The 20,329-nt window shown below is 45.0% G+C and overlaps 1 protein-coding gene across 7 annotated transcripts in view; it reads left to right on the top strand.

The window, feature by feature from the left end:
• Positions 1 to 20,329, top strand: part of IFT122 (intraflagellar transport 122) — a 75,499-nt gene that overhangs the window by 26,142 nt on the left and 29,028 nt on the right. For 4 of the 7 annotated variants that reach the window (XM_058565953.1, XM_058565943.1, XM_058565934.1 and 1 more), the window contains exons 8-15: positions 2,430 to 2,505; positions 8,114 to 8,305; positions 8,462 to 8,600; positions 9,748 to 9,950; positions 10,890 to 11,027; positions 12,355 to 12,519; positions 14,922 to 15,119; positions 19,669 to 19,809. In XM_058565953.1, the coding sequence (XP_058421936.1) occupies positions 2,430 to 2,505; positions 8,114 to 8,305; positions 8,462 to 8,600; positions 9,748 to 9,950; positions 10,890 to 11,027; positions 12,355 to 12,519; positions 14,922 to 15,119; positions 19,669 to 19,809 (1,252 nt within the window). Of the gene's footprint in view, positions 1 to 266; positions 432 to 2,429; positions 2,506 to 8,113; positions 8,306 to 8,461; positions 8,601 to 9,747; positions 9,951 to 10,889; positions 11,028 to 12,354; positions 12,520 to 14,921; positions 15,120 to 19,668; positions 19,810 to 20,329 lie in introns of all 7 variants that reach the window. The other 3 variants (XM_058565921.1, XM_058565915.1, XM_058565907.1) reach the window with 1 other exon arrangement.

Below are 20,329 nucleotides of genomic sequence, written 5' to 3'. Positions count from 1 at the left end.
TATCGAGCCCAGGGCTATACCATGCATGTCTGATGCCTTCAAAGGCCATTAGCCTACCCCAGAGTTCCTGCTGTTTGATTTTGTGGCCACAGATGACTTTGTGGCTTCAGGATACCATTTTTAATTCATGAGAAGCAGGATGCCCAGTGTACCTGGTTGCTGTCCTCTTCCGGGCAGGGTTCAGGGGCTCCTTGACAGGTTTTGAAATTATAGCTTTAGTGTAGTTCTAGGCAACATGATTGTGAACAACCACTTACTGTCTACAGCCGATGGGAGAGATTCTGGATGAACAGAGGGAAGAAGGATGCTGAGGAAGCCATTGTCAACAGATATTTTCAGGAACGCCCTTCTTCTCTGAAGTCAGTGGTGTACAGTAGTAAGGGTAGTGAGTCGGAGGAGGAAGAGGACGACAGTTCCAGGGACGACATCTCGTGAGTGTGTCCTGAGGAGCAAGAACCCTCTTTGGAAGGGTCCAGGCCCCAGCACAGACCTGCCAAGGCAGATGCTGCTCTGAAGCTCCTTTCTAAGAGGGGCCTGGAGAGGTGTTGATGAAAGCTCCTGCAGCAAGAAGGAACACACCCTTAAAACTTGTATGTGGGTTATAAAATTATTCTTTGAGAAACTTCAGGAAATACTGAAAAGTCTAAAGGAGAAAGTTCAACTTTTCTGTAAAACCTCATCCCCTGAGGAAACCATGGTTAGCATTTTAATTTATTTCCCCTCAGTCTTTTAGTGTGTTCATATAATTAACGAAATCATATCCTTTCTTTTTTTCTGCTTAGCATCTTAGAACGAACTCTTTCTAGTAAGGTTAGAGATCCTTTGAAAGAAATGATTTTTAATGCCTACATAGTAGGCCCTTGCGTGGACGCACCATAATTCATTGAACACTTCCTTTATTACTGGACACCTTTCTTAGCCTGTTTCCACACTGTACCTTACCTTGCATTTGCTAGGACACATATCAGAGAGGAAATCCTCACTTTACTCACAATCCTCACACCCAAATCCTGGCTGTCTAGGCATTCTTTCTTCTCTTCAATGGATATTACCTGTAGGGAAAACATTGTCAGGCTGGAGTGGAGAAAGCTGGAGTAGCCATGATATTCTGATTGGGCAAAAGTGATCTAGCTTGGGACTTTCTGAACTGTGTTCTAGTACCTGGGGTTCTTTAAAAGAAAGAGGTGGGGGCGGGGGACAAGGAAAGGAGAAAGGGGTGGGCTTTGGTCCCAATCTTTGCTTAAACCAGAGCAGCCCCTTTTGTTGCTTGACATGAGTTTTTGTTTTGGTTAAGAGTCCCACTTCCAGGGGAAAAAAAGAGAAAAAAGAGGTTGAAACCACCAATCCAGCTCATGGGGGCTGAACCCAGCAAAGAGCCGTATGTGGCCTCCCCAAGAGGGCTTACTGCACGCTGGTCTCCTGGATTGTGTTTGGACTTCAGGGCCAGTCACACAGAGTTCACCTGCAGATCCCTTTCTGTTAACATCCCTCTCCATCCTTGTCTTTTTTCCATTAGTTATGAATTAGTGCCTGTGATATTTGCCACCTTGCCACTCTTGGCTGGGTTTTGCAGATAAGGCTGCACCATGCCTTGCCTGCGTATCTCTTGGTGCTGCCAGATGACCACAAGGCCCTGGGCTCAAAAAGCTGTGATTAATAAACAAAGAGGAGGCACCATTAGGTGGATTAAGACCAGGTCTCAAAGGCTGGGAACGTCTCTCTCTTGAACCAGATTCTCGAGTAGCCTGATCCTCAAGTAGCCTGATCCTCAGCCTCAGCTGTGTGCTGGTCCTACAGCACTAGTACCAATGCACTGACCTTGATAGGTCCTCGGTTTCAAAGACAGTTGTTGGTCTTCAGAGAGCCTGCTATTCCTTTTTATTAGATCCAGTCAGAAACCATTTCACCTGTGCTAGAACCCCAACTGTGAGGGAACCTAGCTTTGGGTGTAATTTTCCCTCTTCAGGAAGAACAAGCAAGGTTCCCCTCTGTCCATAAAAAAATCAGACAATCCATGCCTTCCCACTGCAAAAGACATATTTCTCCACCATCTCCCCACATTTTATAGTACATAAGAGAAAAGCACTCTTGGCTCTGCAAGCTTGCTCTTTCTTAGCATTGCTCCCAGGAAGCTTTGAAACGACAGGTTTAGCCTCTTCATTGTGGTAGCGTCCTGGCACCACAAGCTCATGGTAGGGCATTTAGAGGAATAACAGATCCCAGGAGGGTTGAACCTCATCTCACCTCATCCTATTGGACTGATTGATGGGTTGGCCCACGTTACAACTTTTGGCCTCAGTACTGCTATACAACATTTGGCAATTTGACATCCTGGCCAGGGCTTTCTTTTTCCTGTTGTTAAACCCTTTGGGCTACACTCATCAGCAGGCCATGACCCCCCATAACCTCTTTTGTCTTCTGTTGATTAGAGAGGAACATAATGACATCCTGGCTGTAGCTGACTGGGGACAGAAACTTTCTTTCTACCAACTGAGTGGAAAACAGGTATGTAACTCTGTACAAACCCAGTGGGAGATAGAGTTGCTATCATGCCTGTTATAGTCTGTTTTCAGTTTTTGAGGTTGTATTATTCGTAATTATGCATTATTATTGTCAGCTCCTGTCTATTAAGCATTTACTGTGGTACCAGGTACTATACTCAGTGCTGTGCATACTTTATCGCATTTAATTCTTACAAAACCCTGTGAAGTGGGTACTTTGACTATCAACTTTTTAGAAATGAGTAGATGAGACTCAAAGCAATGAAATAAATATTATGCCCAAGGTCCCACACTGCTAGTAAATGGTAAGCACCTAGGATTGAAACCCAGATTGGTCTGACTGTAAAGCCTTGGTCTTAGTCATGATGCTACCTTCCTGTATTTGCTTTATTCATCCCACAAACATTTATGAGCACCCACTTAGGCCAGCCTTTCACCTGTGTTAGGAGCTGCTGACATAACGCTGTGTAAATTAATGCCTTTTCTCTGCAAGAGTTCACAGGCTGGTGGGGACACACTTGATAGCCAACAGTCCCAGTGCAGCATGATAGAGGGCTGTACAGATAGCTATAGGAACACAAAAGAGGGTGACATCGCTGCTTGGTGGAGATGGGAGATTTTGTAGAGGGGAACTTTGAGCAAGATAAGCAGGAGTTTGCTAGGCAGAGGACATTGGGAATGGTATTTCAGGCAGAGGAAATAATATCCACAAAGGCGGGGAGGAATGAAGATATATGGTAAGTCATGGAACAGTGAGTCGTTCAGGGTGACTGGATCCTAAGATTTGTGGACAGAAGATGGAGCTAGAAAGGAACATGGGGCCATGGTTGCAAAGGACCTGAATGGTGTGAATGAGGAGTTTGAACACCGTGTACATAAGAATTCAGGAGCCATAAATTTAGCTACAGAATAGCTTGGTCAGATTCCTGTTTCAAAAGAATTCCTTGTTTCTATGGAGGTGGATTAAAATAGAGCTTCGTGGTAGGAAAACCTGTTAGTAGGTAGGAGACACCGAGGGTTAGAACAAAGGTGGTGGGAATGGCTTATGTACCACAGCCAAGCAGGTGAGAAATACAGCCTGTTCGATGGAACCTTTTGTTTAAAGCATCCTTATTCCTCAAAACATGTTACATTAGGAGAGAGGGCTTTCAGGTATGTGTAGCCTAGCTTTGGGGCCATTTCTTCTACCTCATCTTCCCATTGATCATTTCTTTTGTAGTCGAGTAAAGAAAAGATAAAAGTAGTGGATAGTGAAGTATTTTCTCGGTTTCCCGTGGCTGATTTCCCCAAACCCTCATTTTAATTATCTTGCATCTAGCCCTGGCCCTATCTATTCATCCATTTAATGTGTATACATCATCATTCAACAAATATTCATTGGCACCTCTACTGTGTACCAGGCACTGGCTGTGAGTGTTGGAAGTTCCTGGGAACAAATAACCACACTACACAGGGAGGGAATGGGGTCTTGTTGCTATAGTGACAATAAAAAATTGTTCAACATGGTGGTCAGACCCTTGGGAAATATCCAGCATGTATGTGGCCCCACAGCTCATATTGTGGCCCAAAGTTTTTAAATGATAACCTCACTCTGCTGAGATAACCCAACTGGTTGAGGACAGTAACATTGTTTCTTTAGTGGGTAAGTGTCTTTTAAATCTGGGAAGATTTAGAATTAAATATAGGATGATGAAGTAAATCAAACCTATACTTTTGTGTTAGGCTTAGGTATAATTTGTATATTTTTGGCATTTTAAGTGTTAGTAATGTTTAAGGAGATCTGGCTTAATAATAATAATAGCTGGGCCGGCCCCGTGGCTTAGTGGTTAAGTGCACGCGCTCTGCTGCTGGCGGCCCGGGTTTGGATCCCGGGCGCGCACCAACACACTGCTTCTCCGGCCATGCTGAGGCCACATCCCACATACAGCAACTAGAAGGATGTGCAACTATGACATACAACTATCTACTGGGGCTTTGGGGGAAAATAAATAAATAAAAATAAAATTAAAAAAAAAAACAATAATAATAATAGCTAACATTTATTGAGTTTCAGGCATTATATAAACTCTTCACAAGGTTAACTCATTTAATCCTTATAACAACTCTATGAGGTAGGTACTATTATCACCACTTTACGTGTAAGAAAATTGAGGCACAGAGAAGTTTAGTAACTGCCCAAAGCCACACAGTTTAGTAGTGGCCAAGCCTGGTTTGTAACCCAGGCAGACTGGTGCTAGGATCCATATTAGAATCTCTATCAGATTTGTCTTATGACAACCGTTTAAAAGTCAAGGTTGAGTAATCAATGTTATACTTCTGATTTTAAATTGAAAAATAAAAGAAATTTTTATTAAGTACCTAAGCAATATTGGAATGTTAAAGAGATTCATTATATTTTCTGTCTTTGAGGGAGGGGGTCACTGAGCTTCTTGAATCTATATATTTATGTCTTGATTCTTTCACCAAATGTGGAAAAATTTTGGTTATTATTGCTTCAAATAATTTTTCTCTCCTTTCCTTCTAGGACTCCAATTACATGTTAGACCTTTTGATATTGTTCTCCAGGTCATGAGGCCCTATTGATTCTTCTAATCTTTTTTTCCCTCTGATCTTCAGATTGGAGGATTTCTCTTTCTCAGTCTTCAACTTCATTGACTTTTCTATCGTCTGTAATATTTCTATTAAACCCATCTGGTGAATTTTTGTTTCAGTTATTGCATTTTCAGTTCCAGAATTTCCACTGAATTCTTTTTTCCTATTTGTTCATTTATTACAAATATCTTTTCCTTTATCTTCTTGACCATAGTTATAATAGCTATTTTTAAATTATAATCTGCTAATTCCAATGTCTGCAACATCTTGAAATCAGTCTCTATTGATTGTCTTTTCTCTTGAATATGGTTCACATTTTTCTGCTTTTGGGAATTTTGGGTTATATTCTAGACATTGTGAATGATATATCATAGAGACTCATTTCTGTTGTGTTCCTCTGAAGGTTATTGTGCAGTTGTTTTTTTTTAAGTAGGTAGTTAACTTTGCTGGACTCAACGTTCAAACTCCATCCTTCCAGTGTGGGCAGCAGCTTAAGTCTCCATTCAGTTCTTTAGTCTTGCTAGGCTGCTTGGCATCTGCCCCACATGTGTGTAGTTCAAGGGGCTCCCAGATATTCGGCAGAGGATATGTGCAGAATTTAGGCTCTGCCTCTGCATCTGTCTCTTTTCTGGGATTTCCCACCTCACTTTCAAGCTGCTGTGGTCACTCCAAATTCTATGTTCGTCCAGCAGGATGCTGATGGGGCCTGCCGTCAGGCAAAAAAAAAAAATTAAAAAATGAGAAACTTACCTGATGCCGTTCCCTTCTTCCAAATGCGCATTTATCTTCAGTTTCTGTCTGCTTCTGGTTGCTCTCCAGTGCCTTCAGGTGGTTGTAATTTATAGTTTGTCCAGAGTTTATAGTTGTTACCTGCAGGAGCATTGGTCCAATGGGAACTAGTGAGCCATTACCAGAAGCTGCAAGACTTCCATGTCATGACTCGTAGAATTTTTTAGTTTTGTTATTAGATTGACTATCATTATCTAAGTACTAGGGAAGGTTTTGGTTGTTAGGCATTTGAAAGTCTTAAAAAGGAAAATCAAATATACTAAATTAATAATTGTGGTTTAAATTAGTTTAAGGGAATTAACTAAGTTGTAAATGAGACTGACTAAGGGATTTTTTGGTCTGTTCAAAATTTAATTCAGTAAACATTAATCAAAGGTCCCTTTTCAATTGGTTGTTTAGTTTTACTAGACTTATAAATTGAACTTAAAAACTTAAGGAAAAACTAGGTTTTTAGAGTTATTTCTTTAATAAACTATTAGTTTAATAATGGTAATCACAAGTAGTCTTTTTATTCACAGAGTCACCCTCAGGGGCAGCAAAAAACTGTCCAGTGACAATAAGGAGCAGAACAGTGAGAGAAGTGCTGTGGGAGAGGCGAGCACAGGGGCCATGGGAGCACCCAAGGGCTAAATCAGGCCTCAGGTGGGGCTGGGAGATTGGGGGATGTTTCCCGGGGGAGATGACACCTGGCAAAGAAGGAGAGGGAGAGGGTACTCCTGGCCAGGGCCAGGGTGCTGTAGAGAATAGCGCCTGTGAGGTCACGGAGGCCTGGAAGAGCGTGGTCCACTGGGGAAACTATAAGAAGTTCGTTTTGGCTGAGAGAGGGATATTGGGAGCTGAGCTCAGGAACTTGACCTTCATCGTAAAAGCTGAGGGGACACCATCAAAAGTGAAAAGACAACTCGCAGAATGGGAGAAAATTTTTATATATCATATATCTGGTAAGGGACTTGTATCTAGAATATATAAAGAACTCTTACAACTCAGTAATAAAAAGATCATCCAATTAAAAAATGGAAAAAGGATCTGAATAGGCATTTCTCCAAACAAGATATACATATGGCCAATAAGCACATGAAAAGATGTTCCAGCATCATTAGACCTCAGAGAAATGCAAATCAAAATCACAATGAAATACCACTTCACACCCACTAGGATGGAAAAATTGGAACCCTTATACACTGCTGTACAAATGTAAAATTGTACAGTCAACTTCAAAAAAGGCTGGCAGTTTCTCAAAAGGTTAAATATAAAGTTACCATATGACTCAGCAATTCCACTCGTAGGTATATATATCCAAGAGAGATGAAAACATATGTCCACACAAAAACTTGTACACAAATATTCATAGCAGCATTATTCATAGTAGCCAAAAAGTAGAAATGGCCATCAACTGGTGCATGGATAAATAAAATGTATATCCATGTAATGGAATATTATTTGGCAATGAAAAGTTATGAAGTACTGATACATGCTACAACATGGATGAATCAGTCACAAAAGGCCGTATATTATATGATGCCATTTATATAAAATGTCTAAAATATGCAAATCTATAGACACAGAAAATAGATTAGTGGTTGCAAGGGGATGGAAAGAGCGGGGGAATTGGGATTGACTGTAAAGGTATGTGGTTTCTTTTGGTGTGATGGAAATGTTCTGGAATTAGTGATGATGGTTGTACAACTCCAGATATATTAAAAGTCAATGAACTGTATACTTTAAATGGGTGAATTGTATAGTATGAGAATTATACCTCAGTAAGATTATTATAAAGGGAAGTAAGATGGTGTAGTTTCAGAATAAAGGACAGTTTTTTAAATTGAATAAATTTAGCTTTATGAAATACTGAAAAAAAAAAGAAAGAAAAAAGAAACTGAAGGGAACCATTGAACCCTAGCAAGGGCTATGTGCAGAGGAGAGCCTGTGGGAGAAAGACCATCCCTGGGTACGGTTTGGCTGAGGAGGCAAGACACGCTCCTGGAGCAGTCAGGGGAGACGCTGCTGACTCTAGTAGTGGAGGATTTGGCTGTGTAGAGGGGAGGAGTGGGATGCTCCCGAGGGGGCTGGCCTGTGTTTACAAGGGAATCCCACAGGAGATAAAGCTGGCTAGCTCTCCCCTGTCTTCCCAACTCTCCCCATTAAAATTGGTTGGAAAAGCCCTTGCTTGTATTGTGATTATTATGGATTCAGAAGTGAGTTTTTTCTTGGTGTGTGTTCTCTTTCCTCAGATTGGAAAGGATCGGTCACTGAACTTTGACCCCTGCTGCATCAGCTACTTTACTAAAGGAGAGTACCTTTTGTTGGGGGGATCAGACAAGCAAGTGTCCCTTTTCACCAAGGATGGAGTGCGGCTAGGGACTGTTGGGGAGCAGAACTCCTGGGTGTGGACATGTAAAGTGAAACCTGATTCCAACTATGTGGTAAGAAGAGGAAGTTCATTCTGTTAGACCATTGCCTGAGTGGGCACTGAACATCAGCCATGTTTAGTCAGTTGGATCATTGACATTTGTTCCTGACAAATAGGTAGACCTTTTATCCACAGAGAGCTGGAAATTGACAGCTCTCTTTCCCTGCAGGTGGTAGGCTGCCAAGATGGCACCATTTCCTTCTACCAGCTTATTTTCAGCACAGTGCACGGGCTGTACAAGGACCGGTATGCCTACAGGGATAGCATGACTGATGTCATCGTGCAGCACCTGATCACCGAGCAGAAAGGTAGGAGGCAGGTAAAGTTGGGAGGGCTGCTGACAGGGCAAGTGAAATGATAGGAAATGTTTCTTCTTGGTCTTTTAGAAACACATTGGACCACTAGTTCTTGCTTTTTTTGGTAGATGTCTCTAAGAATCTAATGAAAGCAATAAACCCTATCTCCAAAAAAAATAGATGCACAGACTCACAGAATTTTGCCAATAATTCTGTGGCACATGGACTGTGGAACATGGACTCCCTGACTAGGGGAGGATAACCTATAACAAGTCAGAACCAGGGCGGCTGACCTGCAAGGGTCTTTGTGGACCTGTATCCTATGATTAGAGTCACTTCTGGGGTGCTTCTTCCTCAGCTCCTTCTCCACTTGCCTCCTGGTGGGTCCTTATCCCAGAGATAAGCAGGGTTGCCATAGGCTCGGTCAGAAGATCAGGGTTCCAGGCCTAGGGCAGTCAGTCCAAACCTCAGTCTCCTCCTCTGTCCACCCAAGTGGCCATGCTGGTTAAATGGGCTAAGAATCCACTTATTTCAAGTATGTTCCTATCCAAGTGTATTGGCCACGTACACTGCCGCGTGCCTGTGTGTAGGGATCCGGGTTGAGGGTTGTCTTGCAGATTCAGGTGGCATTCTTTAATCCCCATCTGGGAGCACCTCCGTTTGAAGATTCCAGCTGTGATGGTAAGGGTGTAGCCAGTTGGGCAGTTCCCCAGCATCCCCTCTGGGGACATATTTTCCGCCTGGTCCATGTATAGAGAGCCTAGTGTATACCAGAAACTACATACAGTTTCCTATTGTCAGAGGTAGTGGGTGGGGAGTGGCCAGAGGTGTATGTAGTCACTCAGGCGAGCTCCCAATCATCGGAGGCCATTAGTGCCACGCAGAGGAGTTTAGATTTATTTAGCAAGTGATGGTAGCACTGAGAGTTTTATTTTCCATAATCAGTTGTAAGCTTTGGGCAGCGAAGATTGTGTAAGACTTTGGATCCCAGTGTTTACCAGAGCTGATTGTACATAATAGACACTCTGTAAAGATTTTTTGGTGAGAGTGTCTCCTTTAATTGCCAGTAGCATTAAGTAAATGATAGCTTTTAATTTTTCTACCTTCTACCTAACTTAACCACCTCTTGCTAGAGCTGGATTTTTTTTTTCTTTGACAGTTCGGATTAAATGCAAAGAGCTTGTCAAGAAAATTGCCATCTACAAAAATCGATTAGCTATCCAACTGCCAGAGAAAATCCTTATCTATGAGTTGTATTCAGATGACTCGTCAGACATGCATTACCGAGTGAAGGAAAAGATTGTCAAGAAGTTTGAATGCAACCTCCTGGTGGTGTGTGCTGACCACATCATCCTCTGCCAGGTGGGCAACAGCGGGTTGTAGGGGTTGCACTTAATCCACTTCATGCTTCTCCCAAGGATAAGGTACCCAACTCATGCTTGAGTTCACTAGGAAACAAGTCCGTTTCCATCAAACTCAGTGGCTGTTCATTGCTTCCATTTTATTGACATCTAGATGAGTCAGATTCTACTAGAAAGTCATGGGCCATAAACTGGAGAGTACGTTTTTGTATTGCAAAACACTTTGTTATACTGGGAGTATATATATTTTAATGACTTAAAGCATAGATTGATATCCCACAAAATGAAGATCAATTTTTTTTTGGTAAACATATATGCATAAAAATTTATATCTTTCAGTTAAACAACAAAAAAATTTATGATATCAACTCAAAAGTAGTAAAGGAAGCTTTACTTCCTGAGAATTTTTTTCACAGAAAAAAATTTCTCAACTTAGAGCTTCTTAGAAAATGTGTAGATCAATGTCAAGAGAAGTTTGGAAAGACTTTGAGCGAAGGCCAGCTCAGCATCTTTCTTGGAAGTAGAGGTGGATTTGGTTTCATGAAACTAGGCCTATTGGAAGTGATAAAATGGAACAAATCCTCTAGGGATCACTGTAGTGTAAAATACTGTTAAAATATCTCTAAAAGTCCAGAACTTCAAGCAGTTTAGGGGTTCCACAGATCATAGGACAGGTGTGGCAAATAGGCGTACTTTTGGATGCTGCCTCTGGCTGTGGCTGCCTGGAGGTCTGCACAGAAGATCTGACCCTGAGCTGGGCCCCATGGGGAAGACTTGCGTGAAGGATTCATGATGCCAGTCATGGGGACTAGGTGGAGTTAGATATATACTGAATGAGAAGGTATTTTTCATCCCTCAGGTGAAGGAAGACCTCCTTGAGAGGGCTGGAAACACTTATTCTGTTGTTGAATGTCCATGCAGAGCTGGGTTTGCTTTCTAGGAGAAACGGCTGCAGTGCCTGTCCTTCCGCGGAGTGAAGGAGCGAGAGTGGCAGATGGAGTCTCTCATTCGCTACATCAAGGTGATTGGTGGCCCTCCAGGAAGGGAAGGTCTGTTAGTGGGCCTGAAGAATGGACAGGTGAGCGCTCCCTTGTGTCTCCCTTCAGGCTGATCATCTGCATGCAGACACAGACGACCAGACTAGTTATGACCCTGAGATGGGTTGCCAGGGCAGGAAAAGTGCTCCCCTCCCCCCAGCCATGGGTACAATGGAGGGCAGCCCAGAGTTTCATTTTATGAGGACAGCTTCAAGCCAAAAATGCAGTGGCCCTCAGATGCACAGCATGCTGCTTTATGGCAGAGTTGGCGCTGCAGCCTCTGGGCTGCCTGTAGAGTGGATTAGTGGGTTTAAGGTCACCGGGAAGGTGGGAGATTTGATAGAGATGCAGTTTCAGTGGCTTGCGAGAGAGGGAGGCAGAGATCATTCCTTAAGTCAGATCCCTATTAGGACACTGAATGGATTAAGGCCATGTGTTCTAGCTTGTGTCCTAGAGGGTGCTGGTCCTCAGGCTATTACTAGATGTTATAAGGAATATGGGTCCTTTGCTCAAATAGATGTGGAAAATCTAGGTTACACAAAGTTAAACAGACGTGTGTGTGTGTGTGTGTGTTCTTTCCGCAAAATAAGAAAAGTTCTAAGTGGGCTACGTGGAAATTTGAAAGTGAAAATATAACTGCATTAGCCTGAGAGCCAAGCTGTCTAGCAGATGGCGTGTGGCTGAGCCTTGTTAGGCCTTTCCTGGGGACGGAAGTCATGGAGTTTGAGATTAGCAGGGGCCATAGAGTAGCAATACCAAAGGGAAGGAAAGCCTGCTTCTTCTCCCAGTCAGAGAGCATGGCTTTGCGGGTAGGGCGACCTGGGGTCATGTTCGTGCTTAGGTACTCACTAGCTGTGTGACCCTGGCCAAGTCACTTTGCCTCTCTGAGGCTCAGGTTTTGTAAATGAGGATAATACCACATGTTTCACAGGACAGTCAAAAATAGTCATTAACTGATAGCTGTCATCATCATCATCATTATTTGGCTGTGGTTATACCAGATGTCTTGTCAGTGTTTACAGTAGCCTCTTCCTGTGTTAGTTTGTGACTCGGATCTTGCTAGATGGTGTCTCCTACCCTGCAGTTTGGGTAATGTTAACAAACCCCCTGTCAAGCAGACATTCAAGGGAGTTTGTCATGTCTTGGGACCTGTCATTACTTTGGTGACCTCTGATGAATCACACTTCTGGTCTCCTAAGGCTAAGCCCTCGTTCCCTTTCTTTTGATGAGTGCTTTTCTCTGCACGGAGCCCCCTGGTGAAGTTAGTGGGAGTTGTTCTTGTAGAACACATGGGATTCCAACAGCCTGGAGGTGTTCCAGAGTCTTGTTGCCGTGGTGACTCACACTTTTTCTCTGAAATTTTGCAAGATCCTGAAGATTTTTGTGGACAATCTCTTTGCCATCATCCTGCTGAAGCAGGCCACAGCCGTGCGCTGCTTGGACATGAGTGCCTCCCGCAAGAAGCTGGCTGTGGTGGATGAAAACGACACATGCCTGGTGTATGACATCCACACCAAGGAATTGCTTTTCCAGGTGAAGTCTCAGAGAGTGCCCAGGATGTGGTCCTTTGATTAGAGACCCTCTTCTAGCTTCCTGTCCCTGCAGGAGGTGCTCATGCTCTGGCTCCCAGGTGGGTCTCTGGGAGGAGCAGTGAGGCGTAGGGGTGTAGGGGCAGAGCAGGGGTGCAGAGTCTGAGAGGCCCCAGGGCGCAGCCCACCCCTCCCATACACGAGCTGCAGGACCTGGGTAAGCCTCTGTGAACTTTGGTTTCCTCACAGGTAAGATGGGCAAGTAACATCTTTCTTACAAGGTTACTGTGAGCAATAACTGAATAATAGTAAATCTAAGTGGGGCATGTTGTAGGCTCTCAGCACATGGGTTAATGTGATGATGATTCCTTTGAAAAAGTCTGCTTCTCAGCTACTGGGGGCTTGCCTGTGTCTATGCGTGACCTAAGATACAGTAAGGAAACAGGACAAGTTTTGTCATTTCAAAGAAGGGAAGGGATGAGGGAAAGCCCTCCCTTCTACTTATTTCACCAGGATGCTGTAAGAGCCGGCAAAATGTGAACTGTTTGGAGGGATAGGCGTTGTTTACACACCATTTCGTCCTGTGGCTGGAGAAAGTTGTGTCACTGGAGAAGACAGCCCAAAGGCTCCGTGCCCAGCACCTGGCTGGCTTTCTACCGGACTCAGCCCCACTCTTTGCCTCGTTATGGCTTTGTAAATGGTCAGGGCCCATTTTCCTGAAGTGAGTTCCCCCGAAGGTGAAACCTCCCCCGACTGGCTTCCTTGGCCACCACAGGTTTCCCAATATTATGGGCAGATTGAGGTTCCCTTATCAGGGCTCCTCCTTCTCCTCGGCAGCAGAGTCAGCAGGGTGGAGGGGTGCTGGCATAGGGAGCTGCCTTGGTCAGTTGGAAAGGACTACCTGGCTACCAGTAGCCAAGGCTGCAACTAGCCCAGCTGATAACAACTCACTCACATCACTGGGGAGGTCCAGTGGTTTAGGTGAAAGAGCACGGGCTTTGCCTTCAGACAGACCTGGGCTCCAATCCTGCCTTCATCACTTACTGTGTGATCTTGAGCAAGTTAATGAACCTCTCTGAACCTCAATTTCTCCTTACATCTAAAATGGAACTAGCAGTTGCCCCTCACAGAATTGCTATAGGACTAAACAAGATACTGTTAGTGCCTCACTCAGTGCCTGGCACAACATAGGGCCCTAAATGTTCCTTCTCTTCTGCCCGGCCTCAACACCACCCCTGAAGGTAGGTGAGCTGCCCCAGTTGTGACTCTGTGTCTGAACCTAGAATCAGATAGGAGGGGAAAGGCATGTGTCCTTCCCAGTCCCCACTGAGGGTTCTGTAGTGGGCTAAGACTTTGCCAGCAGGCATAAACATTCCCAGCTTTTTCTCCTCTCTACTGCCCCTGCCCTCTTCACATGAAAACAGCTGTATTGTGTTTTTCTCGTTATAAAAGAAATCCATGTTCATTATAAAAGATTCAGACATTGTAAAAGATTCTAGGCAGGAAGGTATGAACATCTGCTGGTCCCCAGGCTCAGAGCTGAGCAGAAAACTGAGAGGAGTGCTGGTGGTGCCTCCCAGGGTGACTGTCTTTTTACAGTGTGTGGATTATAAATGCAGAGACAATATATTATTTTCTAATTTTAAAAATAACTCACTGTTCTTTTTCTTATTATAAAACACAGTAGTTGTTCATGACTAAAAGAAAATTTCAGACAAACAAAAAGCGTAGAAAATAAAAGCACCCACAATTCCACCCACCCAAAAACAATCACTGTTAATTCTTTGGAATATGTCCCTTTACACCTTCCTCTATGCATAGCTATGTATACTCATTCTTTTTCTTTCTTTCTTTTTTTTTTTTGTCAGGAAGATCAGCCCTGAGCTAACATCCATGCCAATCCTCCTCTTTTTGCAGAGGAAGACTGGCCCTGGGCTAACATCTGTGCCTATCTTCCTCCACTTTATATGGGACACCGCCACAGCATGGCCTGACAAGTGGTGCCTCGGTGCATGCCCAGGATCCAAACCCAGGCCGCCAGCAGCGGAGCGCATGCACTTAACTGCTACGCCACGGGGCCGGCCCCTGTATACTCATTCTTTAACAGAAGTAGAATTCACTTTGCTGATTGTCTTACTATGTAATGATTAATATTTTGGGATAATAATTTTTTTTCCAAAAGTAATGCTTGCTTATTAAAAAATTGCAACATATACAAGTCCATAGAGGAGCTTGCCTCTATGCCTCTACCCATTTCTTCTGATGCCCTTTTCCTCCCTTTCCCTCCATCCCACTGTTAGCAATTTAGTGTGACCCAGGTTTTAAATGGAGTACTTGACTGAATATAGGAATGGTGCCGAAGCCCAGGGTGGTTGTCACAGGATCCTCACCATCCCTGTCCCTCAGGAACCGAATGCCAACAGCGTGGCCTGGAACACCCAGTGTGAGGACATGCTCTGCTTCTCAGGAGGAGGCTACCTCAACATCAAAGCCAGCACCTTCCCCGTGCACCAGCAGAAGATGCAGGGCTTCGTGGTTGGCTACAACGGCTCCAAGATCTTCTGCCTCCATGCATTCTCCATGTCGGCCGTGGAGGTGCCGCAGGTAACCTGGGGCACCTGCCAGCTCTCCGCAGTGGCAGGGCAGACAAAACCAGGAAAGCCAGGCCCCTCACTAGTGCTTTGGGGAGGGGGTGGTGAGGAGAAAGGGAAGAGAGACAAGAGTGGCAGCTGTGATGTCATGGAAGACACTCTGGATTTGAACCTGAAACCCTGTCTCTACCCCATGCAACCTGTGTGTCTTTGGGCAAACAGCTCAACCTCACTGAGCCTGCATTTCTTTCTGATCCCTCTTTCCTGGTAGGGACGAGGAGGGGTAGGCAGGGTTGTCTGTCAGCAGACAGAGTGAGTTTCATTGACGGCTGTGCGCGGGGCAGAGTGAAGCAAGCTAGCAAAGCTGGGAGTCCAGCAGAGTATACACAAGGGTGCATGAGGAGAGTGGCACGTGTGAGAGAAAAAGAATCTGGGTGAGATGGGATATGGGAGATGAGGTCTGTGAGCCAAAAAGGGAGCATGGGACTATCTGTACAAGTCCTTCAAACTAGGAGGAGGCCAGAACAGAAATGAGGGGCTGGAGTCTGGAGCTGCGGAATGGAGGAGGGCAGAAACACAGATAGGAGGGCAGAGATTGACAACCTCAGTCAGGGCTGGCCTAATCACAGCTGTCCCAGCTGCCTGTCTGCGCCCCAGGGGAATCGTGCCCACTGTAGAACTGTCACAAAATAGAGACAGGCACCAAGGAGAGACTAGCCCTCAGAATCCCATCCTCAAGAGAGAATCACTCTTAAACATTTTGGAATATATCCACCCAGACCTTTTCTATATGTATATATAATATATGCATAATATACAATTTGAGTCTACAATTTTTTTTCCCCCCAAAGCCCCAGTAGATAGTTGTGTGTCATAGTTGCACATCCTTCTAGTTGCTGTATGTGGGACATGGCCTCAACATGGCCGGAGAAGTGGTGCGTCGGTACGCACCCGGGATCCGAACCCGGGCCGCCAGTAGCGGAGCGCCTGCGCTTAACCGCTAAGCCATGGGGCCGGCTCCTGAGTATATGATTTTATATAAACATTTGAAACAAAAGAACAGTCACTGTAAATCTGTCAATAAGTGTACTTCTCTAGCATTTTTAATTACTAAGATGGTTGTAAATTCCCATATAGTTGTAAGAAATCATGCAGAGATCCCTTGTACAACTTGCCCAGTTTCCCGCACTGGTAACATTTTGCAAAACTACAGTACAAATTGATCACCTATGGTTCGTGTATCCACCACCAATCTATGAGATCCCTGGTGTTGGGTTGCCCTTTTATTATAACCACACCCCTCTCGCTGTTCCCCTACCCCCTGCATTGTTTTTAATGCCTGCTTTTTGTTCCATCACGTGGATGTTCCACCACTTACTCAAGCAGTACCTATTGTTGGACATTTATGCTGTTTACAGCTTTTTTGCTATTGTAGATAGTGGGCATGTTTCTAGCTAAGTCTTTGCACCTATCCCAACTTAACTCCTTGGTATAAATTCCTGGAAGTGAAATTGCTTGGTCAAAGGCTATGTACATTTGAAAGATTTTTAGAGATGTTTCCAGATTGCCCTTCAGCTAGGCTATGTCAATCTACATTCCCTCCACACACGTCGCTTTGCCTTCACTCACGCTCTCTGGCTTGGCTTCTTGTAAAGAGTGGGGTTGGAGTCCACTTCCTCCTCTAAGTTGATGATACCCTTGTTACTCATTGCTGCAGGAGTTATTAGTGCCTGACACAGAGCAATTATTCAATAAATGTTAGTAGAATTCAGATTTGAGGAAAAGAAAAGAGAAAAAAAGCCAGAGAAAGAAGGGAGAGAAGTGGGTGGAAGTGGCCGCAGGAGGAGAGGCAAGAACAGCCCCTGCTGAGCTGTTTCCTTGCAGTCCTCATCTGCTCCCTCCCCAAACCCAGGCACCACATCCACCAGAAACCCAATCTTCCTCCCTCGTGCCAAACAGGCTATGCTGATTGAGAGTTATTCTCCCAAGACTGCCATCCTGACCTCAAAGATAAATGCAGTTTGCTGCTCCCTAACTTTGGCCAGCCAAGAGGAGCCGAAGGGGCGGCCTGGGGCTTCCTCTGCCAAGCCCTTAAGATTCAGAAGCCAGAGTCCCCCCATGGCTGCACCAAGGCCATCCTGCTGATGCAGCAGGTCAGAACTGCCAAGGGTTAGGAAAGGCAGGCTCAAGACAAAGACTATTTATCTGTCGCCTCTGCCTCCAGCCATCCTGTGGTTTTAGCCTAGAGAGGAGGGAAAAAGCATCAGACCCACTCTGGGGATTTCTGGTTTCCTTTCGAAATTTACATCATCTTGTGCAAGAACTGATTTGGCAGGGCTGCCAAGTAGGACAGCAAGCCCTAGTCAGGCTTCTCAGGGCGGGTGGTGACTTCATGCTTGGAATGCACCAGTGAGATAAAGTAGAGCTCAGAGGGCATTTGTTCGGTTAGGATATTTTTAAAACTCCCACTCTCAGAATGTGCCTCCTGAGCAAGCCCAAATGTTAACCATTCATCATATGCTCAATTCTGATGTGCCTGTCTCAGTCTCTCTCCCACCCTCATGGCGCGTTCCGCGTGGCGAGAAGTTGTCCAGTTCAGGGGAAGGAGCACTGGCTTTGAGTTCTGACTGCTGCCTGAGCCAGCTGTGACCTTGAGCACCTCCTCTCACTCTTTAGGGCCTCTCTTCTTTTCTGTGCAGTGGGGTTAAATATACCCATCTTTCAGGTTTTGTCTGGCCCAGTTCCTATTATTGTTATTATTATTAACAGTCTTAAAATAGTGGACACTACAAAACAGAGCTAAATTGGAACAGAGGATGCTCACTAAAGGAGTTTAGAAAGGAAAGCTCATTGTGCATGGGGAGTTTGAGAAAGCTTCCAGGAGATGGTGACACTTAATCTGAGCCCTGAAAGGTCTGGAAAGGCAGAGAGGAGCAGCGAGGGTGTTTCAAACAGAGGGAAAAGTGGGTGTGGGATCAAGTCTGGAGAGTTCGGGAGATGATGAGGAGCTAGTGCTGAGAAAATAAAGAGGCAGTAATGAGCATGCTCACTTTTTGCCCAGCACTTTATCATTGTCAAAGCACGTCTCCTGTTGCCCATGATAGCCTATGGGCTGGGCAGGGCATCTAAACAGAAGTTAATGAGGTTACCCAAAAAAATCACACAGCTGCGATGTGGCTGAGCTGGGCCTGGGGTTCTAGCCCAACTGCTCCCCAGTCCATACCCTGCTGCCTCCCTGAGAGGAGGGAAGGTGGGTGGGGTGGCACATATGGTAGAAAAGATGAGCACTCAGAAGCAGCCACATCTTACTGTCAGAGGGTAGAATGGCTTAAAAAGAAAAAAATGTACTTCAACTCTAAAGCTAAAAAATGAGACAGGAAATTTCAAAGATAAAGGCCCCAAATGGAGAAAACAGCACTTCCACCTCTACATTTGGGAACCAGTAGCACAGAGGTACTGGCTAGTTGATCTCCACTGCCCTGGAATTCAGGAGAGAGCACTTCCCTCAGCACACAGACTGGCCTAAAACAAGGGCGGGGCCTTTCATTGTTAAGGACACACAAGCCTAGCTCAGACTTGTTCTCGTGTATACACACACACCTACACACACACACCCAGAGGCAGGAAGGAGCCTAGAACCTGGAGTCACATCACCCCGGGCTCCGTCCCAGGTCTTCATGTGCCACTTATGTGTCCTCAGGCAAGTCAGTTGCCCTCTCTGCGAGTCAGTCTCCTGAGCTATGATCAGGGAGTGATAATACTTGTGACACAGGGCTGTTGGGACAGATCCAGAAGCACTGTGTAAACCTAGGAAGAGAAGTTATTAGAAACTGTTGACAGGTATCACGGCAAGGCAGCGTCATCTGGAAGGAGGGATGGTAGGAAGGTTTTCAGCACCAGAGAACTAGGAGAGGTGGTCTAGAGCCTTCCTGGGTAAGCTGGAGCAAATCTCTTAGTTTCTTGGGAAAAGAAGGTTTCTCAGCCCTCTTTGTAAGAGGCCATTCCATACCCCTTCCTCACAGCTGAGGGAGGTAAGTACAACCCTGCTACTGCCCTCGGGTTGTGTACAGCCTTGTGGGGGAGACAGGCTTGTAATTACAACACAATCTGAGATCTGGACAAAGGGCAGAGGAAGCTCAGACTCCTTTCTTTGAGGGGTCTGAAGAGTTGAAGACTTTCCAGAAGAGATGATATTTTGACAGTGACTTGAAAGCCAAATAGGTACTTTCCAGAGGGTGAGGAGGGGCAAAGGCATTCCAGACGAGGGTGACATCATGTGGTAAGCAGGCCTGGAGGTGCAAAAAGCCGGTGGTGGAGGGGAGGATGGGCAGGAAGTTTGTGCTGCGGAGCACAATGGTTCAGATCTGAAAGGAGGTGGCAGAACGGAAGGCACGTCGGGTGGGCTAGGGTGAGGCTGAGAAGGGTACTGATTAAACATTATAGTGTTGCTCTGCGGCCATTTGTAATTGTCGGTGCACACATCTGGAGTCAGGCTTTGTATGACTCTGACTCTTTCCATTACTCTGAAAACAATCTTCTTTCCTTTTGATGAAATCCTGCAGTCTGCTCCAATGTACCAGTACCTGGATAGGAAAATGTTTAAAGAAGCCTACCAAATTGCTTGCTTGGGCGTGACAGACACTGATTGGCGTGAGCTGGCCATGGAAGCTTTAGAAGGATTAGAGTTTGAAACAGCAAAGAAGGTAAGCATCTAGTCAGCATGAGTTGGAGTCTGGTCCTTAGAGGGTCCCTTGAGGAGGCAGAAGGGGGTCCAGGTGACATATGGAGGGGCAGATACATGCTGTAGTGGGCTTTGGAGTCAGAGTGACCTGGATTCAGATCCCAGCTCAGCCACCTCCTAACTGTGAGCCTGGGCAGGTAGCAGCCTTTCTAAGGTTGCTCATTCATAAAATTAGGGTAATGATAGGCCCCGTCCTCACAAAGTTGTAAGGATCTAATGCAGTAATGCCTGTAAAGCCTGACACAGGAGAAGCATCTGATAAATTCTAGCTGTCACTCTCACTAGCTATCATTTATGTAAAGCACCTAGCTAAAAGCCTGGCACATAATAGGCACTCAGTAAATGGTAGCTTTTATTATTGGTATAAGCACTTATTGGTATTAGGCCGTTTATCACACAATGCTTTTTTCTTGGCACTCTGCTAAGTGTGGTAGAAGAGACGGTCGAGCTCTCTGATTCTGACAGCAATGTCACTCCCCACA

This window comes from Diceros bicornis, chromosome 2, assembly GCF_020826845.1.
Source record: "Diceros bicornis minor isolate mBicDic1 chromosome 2, mDicBic1.mat.cur, whole genome shotgun sequence".
Classification (NCBI taxonomy): Eukaryota; Metazoa; Chordata; class Mammalia; order Perissodactyla; family Rhinocerotidae; genus Diceros; species Diceros bicornis.
Note: the sequence above shows the minus strand (reverse complement) of the source record. Positions and strands in the feature narration are given on the sequence as shown.